General features: G+C 41.1%; 1 protein-coding gene across 1 annotated transcript; it reads left to right on the top strand.

Annotated features, from left to right (window-relative positions):
* Window positions 1-6381: 6381 nt before the first annotated feature.
* On the top strand, window positions 6382-18377 carry BNIP3 (BCL2 interacting protein 3). Its single transcript, XM_019503012.1, has 6 exons — window positions 6382-6506; window positions 10244-10433; window positions 11231-11315; window positions 14010-14116; window positions 14221-14370; window positions 16421-18377. Exons 1-6 carry the CDS (start codon window positions 6482-6484, stop codon window positions 16470-16472), a joined length of 609 nt encoding a protein of 202 aa, XP_019358557.1. The 5' UTR covers window positions 6382-6481; the 3' UTR covers window positions 16473-18377.
* The last annotated feature ends 1053 nt before the right edge of the window (window positions 18378-19430 follow it).

Below are 19430 nucleotides of genomic sequence, written 5' to 3'. Positions count from 1 at the left end.
GTCCTTTGAGCTTGTAACTAACCTTTGCAAACATCAGGCATGTGTTTTTCCATTCATCTCATTTTGTTCCTCACTCCAAGACTAAAATAAACAGTTTGCAGCTATGCTGAAATAAAACAACTCCCCTCACCCCAAACCAACCTTTTATTATAGTTTCTCAGTTCAGCACAAAGGAAACCATTATAAAATTGTAAAGTACTTACCTGAGATAAACGTGTGGAGTGTGGTATGGAGGACAATATCATCAAGTGGCATCCATCTGAGGAAATCCTAGCACCAGCTGAGGGGGAAGGTGATGGATAAGGAATCTCCGCTTGAACCATAAAGACCTATAAAAGGAGCAACAATGTGAAGGTTAGTTTCCTCAGGAAGGGGACGGAGGAACAAGTCTCCAGAAGTTGCTATCATCTATTCTACATGGAGGCAGAGAGCTTTAAGAACCAAGTCTGTGCTGGCTGGTGACAAGCAAAGTCAGTGAACACAAGTACTTAAGAGTGATGGTGAGCCGAGCTAACTTGGTAACTGTTAGAAGCAGGAAGGGGGGGAGGAAGAAACCCCTTCCTGAGACCCTTGTTGGGTAGAACATTGGGAGGGAAGGAAATGTGTACTGATGCATGTGACTGTATAACATTAAAATGAACTGTGTATTCAATAACACTTAATGAGAGGATTGGTAGCAAAACAAACTCGCTGGAGGTCAAAGCTGGGTAAATCATTTTTTTTGTCCCCCATGAGCTAAGAAACTCAGGATCAGGAGTGGTTGGGCATGGGCAGGGTATGAGGAGAGGTGGAGCCATGCAACTACAACCACAAAATAAATCACCGGATATCATATGTGGGCCAATAACCTTCTGTTTGGAGTATATTAATTCATTTTCTCCCATCAAGGTATGGCAGGAAATTGCCTTAAAAAGAGGCAACTACACACATGTGGAGTGTATAAGGACAGCCTTGGGTGACTTGTAACTGTCCTGTGACAAGTTTACAGACTCATTGCTGATCAGATCACATACCATATATATATCTATGAAACTATGAAATGTATTAATCATTAGAATATTCAACCTTTTGCCAACTTGGACTCCCATAATGGTAAAAATGGATAAATAGTACTGGAAGGACATAGAACTGGTAGTCTATTAGCTCAGAATCTATCTGAGAAACATGGGCCAGACCTTTCAATAATATATAGCTCAAGAGAGCTATAATGATTTGCATAAGCTATGTTTGGGACTTATAAGTTCCAGACTCAGTTAATGCCTTCCATTTACAAAGACTATATCTACAGAACTGTATGTTATAGGCATGATAACTGTGGGCTTTTTAGAAAATAAACACATTTTTCCTACATACATAGCCAGAAAAACTAAACACTCTTGTAGCCGACACAAGGTGTACATGAACACTGGGTATAGACCTGTGTCCAGAATAGGACTGCACCTACATTACTTTACAGACCTTAAGGAGCTTGTGTCAGACTCTAAAAACTATTTGACTTGTGTTATTAGTAAGGACTTTCAGTCCAAACCTTAATAGATAGCACATTTCTGGCTCTCAGACTGTCTACACAAGATTTTTTTTCTGAAAGGTTTCCCACCTTTGTTATCATTACTATGAATTGGACTCCTAGGAGTTTCCCACATTGTGATCCCTGTTTTATCTAATACTAATAAGGAAAGATTTGACAAACATGGGTGTAAAAGTGGTGGTGGAAAAACCAAAGCTTGTTCTTTATTAGTCGTCTTATTATATCTATTCCCCAGTGTTAGCATAGCAGGAAAAAAGCTAGCTCTGTCTCAGCCAGAGATCAACAAACAGAACTAAAGTAACTGAAGTTTTACCATTTAAGGTTGATATCCATTCCCTAAAGCCATTTGTTCCTGTTTAGGAGCCCACATCAGTGTGGTCAAAGATCCTTTCCCCTTTATATCAGGTCACCATATAGGAGTCTGCAATTCCTCAGATTCAAAGGCAGTGAGGGCAACTTCACTGTCTGATTAGCCACTGTACATTATCCCATGTCAATACATGTCAAGTATCTGATGGAGTAGTCTGCTGTATACAAAAGCTCAGGCCTCTAAACCAGTTAGTCTCTAAAAGGACCACCCTGCCCCACCTTCTGCATGTCAAGACCTGTAATCCTTTTGACCAATGACTTAGAAATTACCTTCAATTGTTATTTAAGAGTGATATTTGACAATAAAAATCTATAATAGATCTTTTAGCTTTATGTGCTGCAGAGATCATAGCCACTTTCATAGAGCCTGGTAGATGCTTCTTATCAAAACTTTTCCTGATTATTCCAACAGCAAATATGCCTATGTGTTGCATTGGGAAACACGAATGACTACTGCTCATTGACTAAACAACATTGCTCTAACGGGTTCATGGGTTCTTGATTCCATAGCTAATTCAGAAGTGTATTAATATATATTGGAGTAACTGTGACAAACATTTTGACTAATTCCATGGTCTGTGAAAGAGCTGTATCCCTCTGAATCAACAGCTTGGAATATTATAGTGTGACCAAAAGCCCACTGAAGTTATTGGAATGATTCACAACCACCTCCCTGGGCACTGGATCCAGGTTATTAATAACTAAAGACAGTTCCTCCAGATTATTAATAATTAATGCTTCACTAGTGTTGAAAGGCCTTAAATCAGGGCTGGTGACCCATTGTGCAACTTTAGGGCATATATGAACACAGAGGACCCAGCTCCTTATGTCAGAGACCTTATAGTATAATAAGGCATGCTCACATGAACCTGGTTAACAGGGATGTTGCTATGTATGAGTCATATTACTTGGAAACTTGTTTTACACCTAGGTATATAAACTCTTTGTCTTAGATATAGGATATCTATTTGACTTCCTAGAACTGACATAAAATTCAATATTCTTGCAGTCATTTGGATGGCTTTCTTTGCTTCCGTTTCCTAGAAATTGGAATAAAACAGACCTCTAGGTCTTTTTGCTTCCTGTTAAATGTCTGCCCCATTTCATCGCTCTTCAGCCTTCTCTCTTTTTTTGAGCAGCCAGTTAAACTGTTTCTAATGAAAGCCATCAGAGTCTCACAACAAAGCACCCGTCTCATTCCTTTGATGCAAACGTTTTTTTTTGAAAGCAGACACAATTTTTTCAACATTGGAACTGAGTTACAAAGGATGCTTCATGCAGGATAGTGGAATGTAGCTTGGAATAGCCACTGACTGGCACAAATTAACAAGCAGTGACCTGACATGAGCCAAGGTAATTTTTCTGCTGGTTAGATAAAGCTACCTCTGAGGTATCAACAGTTCTATTTTCTCTACAACTGAAATATAATCATGTGCATTTTAGCTAGAGTATCTCTCTCTTCCTACGTACCAGTTTTATTTGAGCTTTCCTTCTCAGACCATGCCATTCAGAGATGTATCCTGCTTTCCCAGTCAGTCTAACAGCCTTACAGCAGTTAGAATCACCATCAAAGAACTAACTGCACTTCTGTGGCTGAGCTATATCTAAAAAATATATTTTCTGGGTAGGAAACAACTTCAAGATGTAATTTTTCATTAAAAAAATATCAACTTGCTTTTTCATTCTTTCACTTTAAAATCAGAAACAGAATTGCTGTTGAAGGGCAATCTTTTCCCATAGTAATACTGGTCTTTTTGTTTTGTTATAAATTAGGTTCGTGCATAGATGTCTTAATACATGACCCAAACAACAGTATCTGACCCTCTTTGTACCAGGTATCTCTGATGCTGACCCCATGTGAGCAGTAACTATAGTTGGCAGCCCTAGTAACCATACTACAAGCTGAAGAAACCAGTTACAGATGCTTCTAGCATCAGATCCATCTAATTTCATGTGGGTTCCTTCAAGAATGACGTTTCAGAGGTTGTGTGAAAACAACCTTTTCTCCCAGTCCAGCTGAGATTAAAAAAACCCCCAGAAAAATGGATAGAGGTAAAGCACCAGTCAGTTAGGAGGATGGATACTTCAGTATCACATACAATTCCATTCAGCGGTAATAATATGGAGGGATAAAGACAATTATCAATTCTAAAAATAGCTATGCAGTTCTAGGCTGAAAGATTTAGCTCTGACCAATTTAAACATGAACCTCTAGGTTCCATGAGCCTTTGCCCAAATCAGAACTACCTCTAGAGCAAATGTTTTTCTGCTTTGGTCTTGGACTTTGTAGACAAGGGACTGAATAAGAGAAAGTCCCAAAACAGTAACTTGAGCCAGAAGCTAGGAATACCAGTGAAGACAAAGAAATTGAAGGGTCCGGGGAAGGGGCGAAAACAGAATTGGATCAAGCACGTTAAAATGCAAGTCAGTATATGTGGGGGAAAATAAATTCAGTGAGGGGGAGTCATCTGGAAAACAGGAAATGACTAGGAAGAAAGATTAAATAGTTAAATAGAGCGACATCCTGATCTCAGCCAAGTCCCCAGGTGGGGTAGGAGAGGCTGGGGCCATTACTGGACTGGCCCCAGCAGCCTTACATGGGGTCCGGAGGGCCCACTGGGGCTGCAGAGGCAATCCTGGCACTCGGAGCCTGGCTGGCGGCTGGAGTGTGGCTCTGGCCAGCCAGGCTCTGTTTTTGGAGGGCACATGCTACCCCTGTGTGCACCACCCACTTTTTTTTTGTGCAGGTGTTTTTTTACCTTGAGACTGCCCAGGGTCACCCTCTCTCCCCTGAATGTGTGGTATGTGTCTACAGCTGAATGTGTCATATGCCTACAGTGCCACATACCTCATAGCTGTGCTTGTCTGGGCGTGGCGCAAGAGTCTAGACATGCATGCCACTTCAGACCAGTTTAAATTTCCTGAAACATTTCAACAGCAAACCTGGAAAATCAAGTACTATTCTGAGCTGGTCCCTCTTGAACTGATTTAATATTATGTGCAGACACAGAGCATTCTGTGCCTAGTCAGTCCTCCAGGCATCCCAAACTGCACTATTTCTCACCCCTAACTGATTTAGGTTAAATTGGTTTATTGGATTGTCCCAGATCCCCTCCAGATTCAAGCTGTCTGCTCCAGCCCAGCAGGGAGGCTGTCTGTTCACTTCCTTCTCAGTTCAATCTACACAGTTTAAATTAATCTGCAAAGACTGAATCGATTTAGTGTTGGGCTTCTGTCTGTACTTAGCCTGTTAATTATTCCTTGCCCTCTGTCAGCCCTGCCTGGCAATGCCAGGTACCTGAGTGGCTGGAAAAGCCTGAGTGCCCTTAGGGGTGCGGCGGAGCACCGATGACCTGGGAGCCACGAGCTGGGCTCTAACACACCCCACCAGGCAACCCTGCCACCCCCCACTGCCCTAACCCAGGTCTCCCCCAAACCCCAGAGGACTCCGGGGAAGCTCCAGGAAAACAGCCCTGGAAAGAAGGATGCGCTGTGCATGCCCCAGCCCTGGGGGCATTTGGCAGCAACGCAACCCTTACAAGTGGCCTATTCTTCAAACCCTCAATGCAGTGGTGATGTGTAGGGGGTGCACATGCACCCTGACCAGCTGTGCTCTCCACTTAGGCGATGGGCAGGGGGGAACGCTGACTGGGGAGGGGAGCGCGCCAGATGTAGCCCTGTGGCCGCTTCCTGGTCAGTGAGTTTTGCTGCGGGGTTCTGCGAGATTAGCCACAGGGGGACCGCCTGGTCACTGGCGAGGGCACGCATCCTCCCTCACTACAGTGGTACCAGTCGCTCATGCCTCAGTGGAGGTGTGAGCACCTCTGCCCAGGGGCAGGCTATGAGTCCAGGGATCCTGGTTTTCTCCGCTTAAAAAAAAATTCCCAAGTTTCAGTTAAAAACAAGTAACCCTGATCCACATTTCCCCAGGATTAAAATGCAACACCGCTATATCCACATCTACCTGTTAGTGGCGCTTTATTTAAATCGCAGAAAAACGTGGATATGGGGTTATTTGTTTTTACCCGGAAATTGGGTTTTGTTTGTTTTTAAATCCGATTAGAGCGGGATCCCTGGACACACCTGGAACAGCTGGGCTTCACCTCGGCCGCCCCGCCTCGAGGGAGGATTTATAAAACTTGCCTCCCGGGTTTTTTTTTGAACCCACGAGAATATTTTATCACCGGGCTCAGGCCGTCCCGCTCGATTCCGTCACACTACCGCCGGGCTGACTCACACTGCGGCCGCCCGGTAAACAGGGGCCATGACATAACGGCGCCCGCGAGCACCACGTGCCCCTTCTCGTGTCCGCCAATGGGAGGCGGGCTGCTACCGCAGCCAACCGCTGTAGGGGGCGTCCTGCCCCCAGGGGAGGGGGGTGTTTCCTCCTCTCCCCCCCAGCCCGCTCGCGCTGACGCGGTGTTCACTACCCGCCGGGCGCTAGGACCTAGCGTTCCCGCAAGCGGCTTCGTCACCGCGCGCAGAGGGTGGAATCTTGCGGCGCCCAATCAGGAGGGGCCGACCCCTGACATCATCGTCCAGGCCAAAGGAGCTGTTCCCCCAACAACAACAACAGCTGCCGCGATGTCGCAGGACGAGAACCTGCAGGGTGAGCGCGGGGCCGCCCACCTCCGCAAGCGGCGGGGCAGGGAGGGACGGGCCGGGGGCAGCTGGACGCCCCTCACCGCCCTGCTCCGTAATGTGCTGCGTGAGCGAGGGGCAGCGGCGGCAAGGGAGGCTGGGCTGGACAAGAGGAAACGCTCTCCCTGGGGGGGAGGAAAGCGCTGGGCCGGGCTGCGCCATCTCATCCCTGGGGGCAGGCTCTGCCAGCCTGCGAGGGAGAAGCCACGCTTTTCTCCTCGAAAGGAGAGCCCGTTTTTAAGGTGTGTTGATCCATTTTTAAAATGTGTTCGTGACCCTTTCGGGTAGTTTTTGCAACCCACAGGTTGAGAAATGCTGGCTTAGACGAGGTCTTTTCCAGCCCTCATTTTCTGTGGTTTCTAGGCAGTTATGCAGGGCTGTCTGCACAGGAAGCAATCATCTTTCACCTGCCTGAGAGCTGGGGGTTTGGCAGTTTCTTAAACTTGATGGTGGGCAGTAGCCATCCTCTGTCACGCATGTGCAGATCGAATCCAGGCCTCGCAGGGGATTTGTGAACACCTTTGTGGGGGAGTCCTTAACGCCCCTACCCCCCCTCTTTTGCTGTTTTGGGTCTGCTCCCAGATACTCTGATCCCAGAAGCAGTTTGGTCTGAATCGCAATGTTCAGCATGTGAGAGAAGTGGCTTGTGAGGGACAGTTTCAAGGGAGTTGAGATGCACTGGCCAGTGATCGTACCTAGTGTCAATATGGACCATGACTCGGTTTCCCTGCTCCCCACTGAGCCGGCCAAGAGATCCTTTTCTCAGAGGAATGGGTGCACATAGCGAAAGCCACACCTGAGCTGTATAAAAACCCTCCGCACAGGCAGAAACATGGGTATCTGGAACTTGCCTCAAATGGCAAATAGGTTGAGAACCAGTGGTCTGGAGGAACTTCCTTTGGCTTCTCCAGATAAAGTAAAAGCCCTCAGACACATCCTAGGACCTAGGTTAACATTTTTAAAGCAGAGCTTGATCATGTCTTCTTGGGTAGAAGATGGAGCTCTTGGACTTAGTTGTAGCTGGGGGTGCTTGGCACTTTCATCTAGGGGCTGCTAAAATGGATCTCCTAGCTGATATAAATGAGAGGAAACAGAGAAATACTTTTGATTTCCACTTGTTTTGGGTGCCCCTAACAGTTACTGTTGTACTTCCTAGCGATTACTGGTATACAAAAATACTTTTACAGTTTAGAATCAATCACAAGAACACTTAATTATCACTGCTTGTTTTTCATTTGAATAAGTATTCTGACATTGCTATGAGTCTGAGAAATTGAGTAGTCATTTGCAGTTAGAGGTAAAATGTGAAGTAATTACTATTGAGAGAAACCAGATGACCTGTTTGGGTATTAGCTTAGCATTAAGACAGTGTTCTTGTTTGGAATGCTTAAAAAAATAATTGAAGATAATTAGTTTTACAAAAAGACTGTCACATTGTTTACAGTAGTAAATACTGTCAACAGATGCTGTCAGCTTTATATATAAATGATCTAATAATCACATCGTTGAGTATGAGGATTAATTAACCTATAGCTCAATTTTTGGCACAATTTGGACATTCTGACAGTTGATCAAAAATGTTTATGACTTCTTAGCACTCCAACAAAAAAGTAATGTTTTGACATGTAATTATGGCACTTTCACTAGTATGACCAGAGTATGCACATATTGTTTGTACTGTTTGATGGTTGCTTATGGGGAATCAGCTGGCTCACTGTCAAATGACTTTGTCCTGTCCAGATACAGAAATCATTAGAATAGATTTTTTCTGTTCTTAATAGTTAAATAGTTCAGCAGAAGCTTTCATATCTGCACATAAATAGAGGAGCAGAATGTGAACTGGGGCTGAAGGAGGCATTGGAGCAAGGTAGGGCAGAATGGGAGCCAAATGATATGCTCAAATGTGCTGAAAGTACACAAGCTAAGGCCGGTCAGGGTAGCGCTACTTTAACCTACACATTTATGATAACTCCTGAAAACTTAAGGATTTCTTGACTACCTACAATTGCAGAGGAAAGAACAAAGGTCAAAGGTAGGAGAGCCAATCAGAAAGATGGAAAGAATCAATAACTGAGACCAAAAGTGACCCTCCCCTACTCCCGCCATTGGCAATATTAGCACCCCAGATTATTTACATGATAAGAATTTTGTGGATTTCCAAATTTTAGAGGAAAGTTGCTAAAACCATCTCTTGGTCATCTACAATGCAACTGTTTGGGTTGGCTTCTTGCTGTTATCTATTGAACTTTTAATTTATTCAAAATACAGCTATCAAATTCTCACCCAAGTTGCTGGGTTAAATTTTCCTGTTTTGAATTCTACAAAAGCTGCTCTTTTATTCCTCCTGGTCTCATTTCTTCCTGAACAATGTCGCACTCTGTCTGGACCTCTCTCAACTGTTCCTTATTTCCTTTTCCTAGCCCTAATTTAAATGAGTGAAGAATGGTTCTTTCCTCACTTATCTCTTACAGCATGGTTGCTGTCTTCCCCCTTGTGTTTACCTATTGTGTAGGTATATACCTTTTAATTAGCTAGCTAATTCAGAGAAGGAGAACCATGTTATATCTATCTTTACTATTATCAATTTGTTTGTATCAACATATATAAATAAAAATGAGTTCCATTGACATGTATATGATACAATATAGCTGTAATTCATTAAAGCAATTTTACAAATGTGGAATCAAACCCAAGTCTGTCTACAGAGTGGTTGGATGGTAATTTTTATTGAAAACACTCTGAGAAGACAAAGCAACATATCATGTGACTGTTAGCAGTTCTTAAATATTTTTATGTAGCAATAGATGATGAAAGTTGCCAGACACCCTGTATTGCCTTACAGTGACATTTTCATAAAAATATCAGTTTTCATTAAAGTTAAATGTAAGCACTTCACTAATAGGGTCGCAATCCTAAAATACCACAGATAAATTGAGTTAGTGTTACATGACCATGTTTTCTGACTTTTGTCTGCATTGAGTCATGAAGTTACGTACAGTGGAATATCCCACAGAATGCAAATAAAAACTTCTGCACCTGACTATGGAAAAAGACACTGTATTTGGCAAGCTTTTCCCATGAATCAGATATGCATGACGTGTCAGCCTACTAACAATATCACCTAAGCAAGTCACTAGACATTCTTCAAGTTTATTAGCTGGAACATTAATGGCACTGTGCCCATACTTCACTGTACATTTGATCATCACATGAAAATGTTACCCTGAGGAAAGTGAACAGTTTAGTACTTTATGTTCCCTTTGTACAGAGCCACTTGCCCACAAATGTGCATTAACTATTAAAAATCATAACATGCAGAAAATAGCAAGGCCTGATCAAAACTGCATTCAAATCAATTGGAAGATTGATTTTGAATTCAGTAGGTTTTGGCTCAGTATTTTTGCAGATGAGTGACAAAAATAGGAAACCATATAAATGATATCAGCATATTTTCCGCTGGAAAATATGTTTAGATATGTTAAAAAAATACCTTACTCAAAGGGTTAAAATTGTATCCTGCTGGAAGGCCTGTTAGGATAGAGTTTTATTATTAACTTGTAATAACCTGCAGATTGAGTCTAGTCACACCTGAGAAGGCAGGAGCAAGGCTGTTACACTTGTAATTGTCATGTGAGAATCTGGCTGTTTAGCCTTCAGTATTTATCTGTGGCTTATTACAGTTTTGTTTTTAATTGTGCCAAGCAGGATCCTGGGTGGAACTGCACTTCAGCAGCAATGGCAATGGCAATGGCAATGGTAACACTATCCAACCAACCACTCAAGAGCAAATACCAGCCTCTCTTTCTATTTACAATGGTGACATGGAGAAAATTCTCCTAGATGCCCAGCATGAATCTGGAAGGAGCAGTTCAAGAGAGAGCTCACGTTGTGACAGGTAAGTAAATACATTATAAGGGATTACTGTAAGGTACTTTTCCAAGTGTATTTGTATGTTAGAGACAGACCTGTATGTAAACACAGATATATAAAAAGTCCACAGTGAACAGATTTTTTTTTTAATGGGTACAAACTGGAACAGTATATGGCAGGAATTAGCAGTCTACTACCTGTGGGCCAGATCCAGGCGCAGAGCCATTGGATCTGGTCTGCAGGCCTGGCAGACTGTCCATGCCATGGTCAGGGAGCAGGGAGAAGTGGCAGCGGTAGCAGTGAATGGGTCCTAGCTCATGCTTACTACAGACCTAAACCAGATTAGTCCAGGCTGCCACTGCAAAAGGTTACTGACTGGTGCTGTATGGGATAGTAGTCCATCCAGAAACTATGAAGAAATGATAAAGGGAAGGACCATGGAAGATTTCCTACACCTTGCAAAGGTGGCTTCTCAGGCTGGGGCTCACTGACTTTGCAGGGGAAGGTCATCAGTTGCACTTTGCACTGATGCATTATTTAATGGCAAAATTCCTGTTTAGTAAAAAGGAATGTGATGCTTTCACAGCCTGGAGAAGTGTGTGACGGCTGCCATCCTAAATAGTCAGGCAATGGCAGTGCCATTCTGGCAGAGTAGCGGTCACACCTACAGTATGCTCTTGCTGCCCATGCTGTGACAGCTTGTAAGAAGAATCTGCAGCTGTCCCACAGACGTTGCTTTTTAACTTTTAGTTCACCCTATAGATGCTACCAGCACAGATAATTTAATGAGACCATTTTCTCTTTGTGCTTCTCTTTATAAAGCCCTCCTCGGTCCCAGACACCTCATGACATTAACAAAGCTTCTGAGATGGAGAGTCACAGCAGTGGAGAAAAGAGTAGCTCTCAGGTAAAAGCTTGCTTATTCAGTGATTGTCACAGTTGGAAGACTAGTATTGGAAAATACAAGACTGAGCCTGGAAAAACTAAAACAGCTGTGTAACTTTATACTAGGCAGTAATCCCTTTGAGTCTGCAAGATCGTGCTCCTTGTATGGACAGTTCTACATCACTGATTTGCATAGGCATTTTGTAGACATACGAGAAGGGATTTTCAAAGAGGCCTAAGGGACTGAAGTTCTCAAACCTATTAAAGATTTTGTGATGCAAACGTGGAAGACAATATACGTAGGCCTGCTGCTAGTCACTAATGTCATGTAGAAGTCTTCCAAGTGCAGAAGTTTTGTCCTGTTCTTGTGATTGTCAGCCCTATGTATTTCACAGATTCAGATAATTAGGGGTAGTTTTGTTTTTAAATAACAGCTCACAATGAGTGAATTTCAAATTTTAAAAACTATAGCATTCCTCAAAGTCTTTGCTTCTGTCTAGCAGACATTCTAGCCTCAGAGGTACATTTTAGAAGCAGCAAAGTGGTATTTAGCTATGTGATTCCTATTCACTGGAAATGAGAATTTAAGTTCTTGCATATTGCTTTGATAATTTACCCCTTATTCTTTGAACCATTTTTGCATATTACTGTTATATTTGTGAAGAGTGCTAGGAACTAGAAAATTAAGATGAAAAAGGATTTATATAATACAGATTTATGTTTTGAGTCTACTTCTTCATATTTAAGTCTTTTTATTGTCATATTGCTGTAAGGAGGCTGGAAGCATAGGTCTCTACAGCTTCTTTGGTTTCTTTACTATTTATTTTGTGGGAAAAAAATCTCTGTGAAGTAGTTCTTAAATAAAAGTGTGAGTGCTTCAGTGGAGACGGGTATGTCTGGACCTGCAGTATTTCTGTCCTGTTGTCAAGTGGCAATGGATGAAGAGTCTTGGGAGATCAGTTCTCTACAACAGAAATCAGTGATGCAGAGTCAAGACATACTTGTTATACAATACTCTCTGAAAAGTTGGCTGAAGTGACTTAACTTACATTACACAGGAACCCTTGAGAAGTGGCAGCAGATAGAGTTCCTTAGGGTAGCATTCAGTTATTTTAACCATGTTATCTTAATCCTTTCTTTTCCTGTATTCCCATCTCATTCCTTTCACACCTTGTATCTTCAGCAACAGATAAAGCAGAGATCATAAAGACACCTTTCCTTTCCTTCTGTATCTCTAGATACATCCATCCTGTGCAGTAGCAAGAGGCAGCAGACGTTTGAAAAACTAGGCCCTGATCATGTAATAATGCTGTATCATGCAGAAGCAAACACAACCTTCATTCTGGCATATCCTAACTTTTGCATGTCTGACTTCGTAAACATTATGTTCTTTTAACAGTTTATGGATATGTAATTTCCTAAAAAAGCAAACTGAAAGAAAAAGTTCCATATGCTATATCATATCAACACCCACATGGGCAAGCAGCCCTGCTGAAACTTTTGGATTCACCATGCAAGCCATGGGTAGATGAGCTAATCTAGTAACCAACAGCAGTAGTAGGATGCCATTCTGTGTACGGACCCAGCATTAAGGGACTTGAAGTATTTTGCCTAGCGTTTCACTGATAGTTGCTGACAGAAGAGGAATGATGACATCAGAAATCCTGGGTTCCATTTCAAGATCTGGAGGGTGCTGTGGTCTCATACTTAGAGGCTTGTTCTCTGCAGGTTCAAGTTCTTCTTTTCTCCTCTATCCAAGGCTCCACTACTTAGATTCCTCATCCTGGCTCTGTCTTTTTTTCCCCCAGATAGTCTCAGTTTCTACCTTCCTCTTGTTGGTCCCTGTATTTTCCCCCACCTGGCTTTCAGGTGTGCACTGAAGTTCTTTCATTCCAGTGGCCCTCGGTTTCCCTTCCTGGCCTCCATCTAGTCTACTTCTGCCTTGTATCGTCACCTCTGCATCCCATAAGGCAGCTTCCACTATTGTCTCAACCTCGTAGGAGACATTTAGGGAGCAGAAGACACAAGATCCCTGCTTTCAGTACTAATGCTCTCCCAAGACCTACCATAGCACTTAGCAGCATTTGTAGGGAAATCCAACTCATCCCTCCCTGCCTGTAACATGTTCAGCATGGATGGAATCTGAGGAGACTTTAGCTGCTGAACTTTCTATTAAGTTTCTATATGAGCATGTGTGAACTGAGTTTTATTCATAAACTTTTATCTTGGCCAGATACCAGTTGGCAAAAGGCACATCCCTGATGAAAAGACCTCACTTCTGTTCAGTTTCAAGATTACTTCGGAGCAGGGTAGTGCCAGAGTTTTTTCTTTCAAGTCACCAGAACTTTTTTAACACAGGGAAGAATGATGCATTTTTCCTTGACTTTGTTCTCAGAAGTAGCTGAATCACTTAGACTGAAGTTTTCTAAAGAGGATCCAGCCTGAGGCAGATACTTGATATAAAAGGAAGTGATAGACTGTAAGGTTTTTGGAACACATGAACACTGCATGCACATTAGGGAATTAGCATGGGGGAAAGCAATGGTAGGGCTGAATTATGAAGGTATCATGTGAGCTGACGTTACTTAGACAATGCTAGATTGTTAGCAAAAAACAGTTCAGAAAGTTGCTTCAGTTTCTAGAAGGGTGGTTTTTGTCAGTTGCAAAGTCCTAGAACAGTCCAATGCACTGTTTTGAGGATGATTTTCTGTTTTAGTCTGAAGAAGATTTTCTTGAAAGGAGGAGAGAAGTAGAAAGACTCTTGAAGAAAAATTCAGATTGGATATGGGATTGGTCCAGCAGGCCTGAGAACATCCCACCAAAGTGAGTGTCCTTAGCAACAAACTGCTTTTACTAGTGCTTTTATTTTCTTAGAGAGAAATATTTATTTATTTAATGTTTGTTCTTCCTCTGCTCCCCCAAACTAGGGAATTCCTCTTTAAACACCCTCGTCGAACTGCCACTCTCAGCATGAGAAACACCAGTGTGATGAAGAAAGGGGGCATATTCTCAGCAGAGTTTTTAAAGGTTTTCCTTCCATCTCTGCTTCTCTCTCACTTGCTTGCTATAGGCCTAGGGTAAGTTTTTAATTTAAAAATTGACCTCTCTGAACAGTGTCATTCTAGCTTCTTAGTCTTAATTTAAACAGCACAGTTCTTTCAACATGGATTACAGTGACCAATCAGTCGGTAACCGATACCCACTAATTTAGAGCTATTTTATTGCAGAAGAAAAAGCAGAATATGACCAAAAATCATCAGCGGCCTGATTTATTTGGTTTCCTATCTGTTTGCTTGTAGCACTGCTGTATAAACCAATTTCCTTATGCTTTTCTCATTCCTAGAAGACCTGCTTAGAAATACATCAGACACTGGAGTTAGGAGTTGTGTATACATGTATGCTACTCTGTTCTGTTTTGAAGGGTGAATTTTCACCTAGAAACCAATTTTAAAGGGGATACAGTGGTGGATTTTATACTGTCTAAGAATCATGTTATCTTATCCAACAATGGGGTTGTTTTTCAGCATTGGGCTGAATCTTCCTCTCTACCACCACTACCTACAAGAGAGAAACTACAAAAAAGAGATTAGCCTTCACTTATTCCAGTCAGGCTGAGGTTTGCCTTTAGGGTCTGTTTCCTAAGCCTGTCAGGGTCAATACAGAGGTCAAGGAGTCTTGTGTGAGAGGCAGGCCCATCCATAATGAGGCTCCATGCACTAGTAAGAACTTCAGCAACTATACAGAAGTAGCTCTGTAAAGGGAAAGATGCAATTCTGGACTATCATGTCTTTCTCTGCAGGGCTAATAGGGAAGACCAGTTTGCATTTCCCAGCAGTCCCTCTTATCTTCCTCCCACAGCCCAGTTCGAAGGGGCAGAGAAGTGAGTGCCATATATTTTGGGGAGAGAGTATTTTAAATAACTCAGCAAAGTAAAACTTGTTTCTTGCACAAGGTGACAGGCCTTCATCTCATCTCATGCCACTAAATTAGCAAGGAAATTAAATGAGCTGCCCCCCCTGTAAAACTGTTGAACATGGCATCACAGCTAGACTCAGTAACTTAAGTATGCCAGTGCTACTGATACTATTCTACGAATTCTTTCCCTGACAATATTTCCCTTCCCTCCCTCAGTTTAGGCATGCAACACAGTGGTTATGGCACAATTGAACCGCTTGTCCCTTAATTTCAAAGGGACACAGGCTTCTGGAGCTCTGTGGGTACAATTAGCCATCCTGTCCAAATCCTAGATCTCATTCATTACTTTATTCCTAATCTTAAATATATGTTGAAAGTTAACATAAAATTAGTCCACAGAGTTGACTGTATAAATTGAAATAAAGCATGGCTGTGTTAACTGCATGAGACTTGATAGGAAAAATCTAGTACATGTCTTTTACAAAAAGAGAGGGGAATCCTAACACTGCCCATGCTTCTTACATGGTTTTTCAGCATTGCTGTGACCTTGGAACTTTCTAGCCAAATGAAGGACAGACTACTAAAAAAAAAAAAAGAAAGAAAAAAAAAATCACATCTTGCAGCTTCTTTATAAAATGCTAAGTTCAACGGAGGTCAAAATGGTAGTCTCTCCAAGTGGTCATTTCTTTAGAATGAGAAAGGCAAACAAATATAAGAAAGATAATCTGGAACAACAGTGAAAACGTACTTTGAAAAATGAATTATCAAATGTTAAAAGGTGTCTCGGATAGACATTATCAATGAGATGTTTAGAAGCAAATGAGAAAATGTGGATAACAACTCTGGGGGAGGGAAAATGTATTTTAATAACCAACTTTATATAGCTTCAGAAGCTCTTTCTGATCTTTGTCTCACTTCTCTCTGACTTTTCCACTATTGAAATTGAATGGGTTTGGCTGGCACTGAAGAACTATTTATTCTGCATCTTAAAATCAGGGGTTCATTACAGGACAAAGCTATGCAAAGACATAAACAACTGAAATCTGGGGTTTTAAGTGTAAACTGTTTTGCAGTCTTAATTCTAGCAGGTACTATTGCTCCCACCATAAATTACATAACTGATACCTCATGAGGAAAATATTATTCTTGACATACTATACATTTTTTAAAAAATGAAATGCAACACTCACTGACAAATATTTTCTACTCAAGGATTTACATTGGAAGACGGTTGACAACCACAACTTCAACCAGCACATTTTAAAAGGATGGTGAAATTCGGTCTCAAAGCAGCAGGGATACCCATCTAGGAATACAAAACAGTGAATCACAGAAACTTCTGAATTTGTAAAGGTTACATGACCTGTGTGCATTTGTTTTGTAAAATGTTGTGTTCCTAGTTTAGTTGTAGAGTGGGAGAAGAGACACTGAAACCAAGTTGTTATAAATAGATTTTTGGATCAATTCATTAAGCATGCTTCAGACTGATTAACATCTACTGTAATGTAGAAGGAGGCATTGTTGAAAATTGAAGCACTCAGTGTTAAGAACCTTAGCTTTTATATATAGTACTGACTGTGATGTAGCTAATCATCCATCCAAAGTACTGTTTCTTTATACTCTGTAAAAAGTAAATATTGCCATTATTCAAGTAATCATGACAATCAGGGGTTAGTCCAAAAGCTGTGGCATTACATACAGTATTTTGGAGAATGTTGTTGCTTCATTTGAGGGGACACATCATTTACTTAACATGTCATTTGTCTATTTTACACAAAACAGACACGAAATGTTAAGATGCGTTAGACGCTCAGCTTCTGTAAATTTTTTAAAGTTTAAATTTTAAAGTAAATTTTAAATTGTGAAGTTTACAGTCTGGTCCACAACAAGTCTGAATTAAAATTTAGGTCCTCGTGCCTAATGAATCATTTCCTTTTTCAGTTGCTGTTCTTATTTTCAAATTAATTAAAATTCCTGTTGCTGTGTCTTCTTGCAGAATACAACTTTTTTTATTTTCAATTTGTGAAAAAGAGGGAAATGATCTATTTCCCTTTTCAGCTGGTTTTGTTCCTATATGGATCTAAAGCAGACAGCATGTTTGTTTCTGTGTTTGTTTGTACTTATAGAACCTGTTTTAATTCGGGTGTTTTATCTTCATTTAGTGAAATGGACAAAAACAATCTTTGCCATATTCTTTGGAGGATTTATGTATTTAAATAAAATATTTTCTTGTGGATTCAGAATGGGTTCACCATCTTCTTTTTCCCCAGTGTTGAAAAATAATTTCTGAAAGCTGAATCTTTGATAGTGTCAAGGTTATTTTTATGGTATGTGCTGTTCTTTTAAATACTTTGCAGATATTTACATCTAATTAATCAGTATTGAAAGAAAAAAAAAAGTAAAATTTATAATCATAGAAAGTAAAGGTTGGAAGGGACCTCAGGAGGTCATCTAGTCCAACCTCCATAATGTAGAATGAACACACGCTGTCTGAACCAGCACAATACACGTGGCTTTCATCTGTTTGCAGTATCATCATTTAAAAATAAATTTGTTTTTTACTTTGGTTTTATCATTTTGGGGGGAAGTCAGGACTTTTTTTGTACTTGGAATGGAACTGAAATTAATATGGCTTTTTGTAATGCCTCCATTCATGAATTAACAGTGAGCACCCTATAATATAATAGTGTTCATGCTGTACCCTTGATGGGGTATCACATCTAGGGGAATAGTCTACTGCTGCAAAGGAAAACAGTGATATTAAACCCCTGGGACAAATACTGCAGTTACACACATGCTTAACCTTCCTTATGAGTAGTCTGGTTGAGGTCATTGGAACTCATCAACTGTATGAAGTCAAGCACGTGCAGTACTAGGAGAATGAGGGCCTAATGTTGTACTGCATTTCTTTACATTTTATTAATCTTCTCAACAGGAGATTCATCAGATTTCTTTGGCTTCTAAATAGCCTTTCCCATCAAAAAGTAAATTGTTGAAAATAGATGCAACTGAGAACCTAAAACCTGACACAATTTCATTAATTATTAAAACCCCAGTTGAGGTTTTTGAAAGGGAGTGCCAGTACCCCTAAGGTAATTCCAAAGCCTAAGTTAGGATAGAATTAAACCACTTCTTTTTATTACCCTGACCCTAACTTACTGAGGATACTTTGAAATTTGAATAGCTATCAGATAAATGTCCCCAAGAAGCCCCCCCCCACCCCTCAAATAAAACAATCAGTGCACTTTTGTGTAATAATTTAGCACCAATTATTTTGGGTGCTTTTAAAGGAGGTGTAAGCCAATTAGTCTCTTATTTTTGGTAGACAGCAGCAAATAAACCTATATCTTGCAACGGTACTTTTTCTCGTAGCCCCAGTCAGCTTGCATGAATGTGTGTACATATTGCATTTTATGTAGCTAGTGTTCTTTAAAACCACTTTTCCAGTGGTGTTAGATTAACAGTTCTTGATTTGCTTTAATGTTAAAGAATGTAGTGCATTAAAGTTCTTTGTATTTAAATAGATTCTGACCTAATTAGAGTGGTATTTTTAAAAAGTTTAACAGGTGTTGTTGAATGCATTTTCTGGTACCACTGAGGTAACATTCAGTTAAATACCGTTATTATGTATTGATTGTATGAAAGCACCAACCATTAATAAAAAGTGAGGCAATATATTTTGCTTCATTCTCTTATTTCATAACAGCAGCAAAGAAAACCCTCCTACAGAAGAACATATTGATGTGGTAGTGTGCTGCTTGTGAATGGAAAATGTCAGTCTGTAAAGAGTCTTACAGTACAATAAGTGTGGTTGAAAATCTTTTTAGCCCAACTATGTTGCTGAACTGAATTCAGGCTCTGGCAACCCAAGGCAGTGTTGGGTTCTGTGCCACAGGGGTGCTTGCGACTAAAAGGAACAAAAAGTAATTGGTACACACATGGCACCACCAGTTTTTGCTTTTTTTGTTGCTTCATTTCCACATCCTTTTTACTCCTAGATTAAGAGCAGTTTCAGGGGTAAACTATATTTTCTGATTCATTAAGATCAGTGGTTCTCAGGATTTTTAGCACTCTTCCATAATTTCTTTATTTACTGGTTAAGAACTGCTGTTGAACGGTCTGAGCTTACCTTCCATGTCAGATAGCCTAATGCAGGCAGGGGCACCCCCTTGCCTGGAAGACCCAAGAATCAGGGGCTTGGCTCTGCATCCCCCAAACTCCT

Source organism: Gavialis gangeticus, unplaced genomic scaffold, assembly GCF_001723915.1.
Source record: "Gavialis gangeticus isolate Ggan-Ray unplaced genomic scaffold, GavGan_comp1, whole genome shotgun sequence".
In the NCBI taxonomy this organism is placed as follows: Eukaryota; Metazoa; Chordata; order Crocodylia; family Gavialidae; genus Gavialis; species Gavialis gangeticus.
Note: the sequence above shows the minus strand (reverse complement) of the source record. Positions and strands in the feature narration are given on the sequence as shown.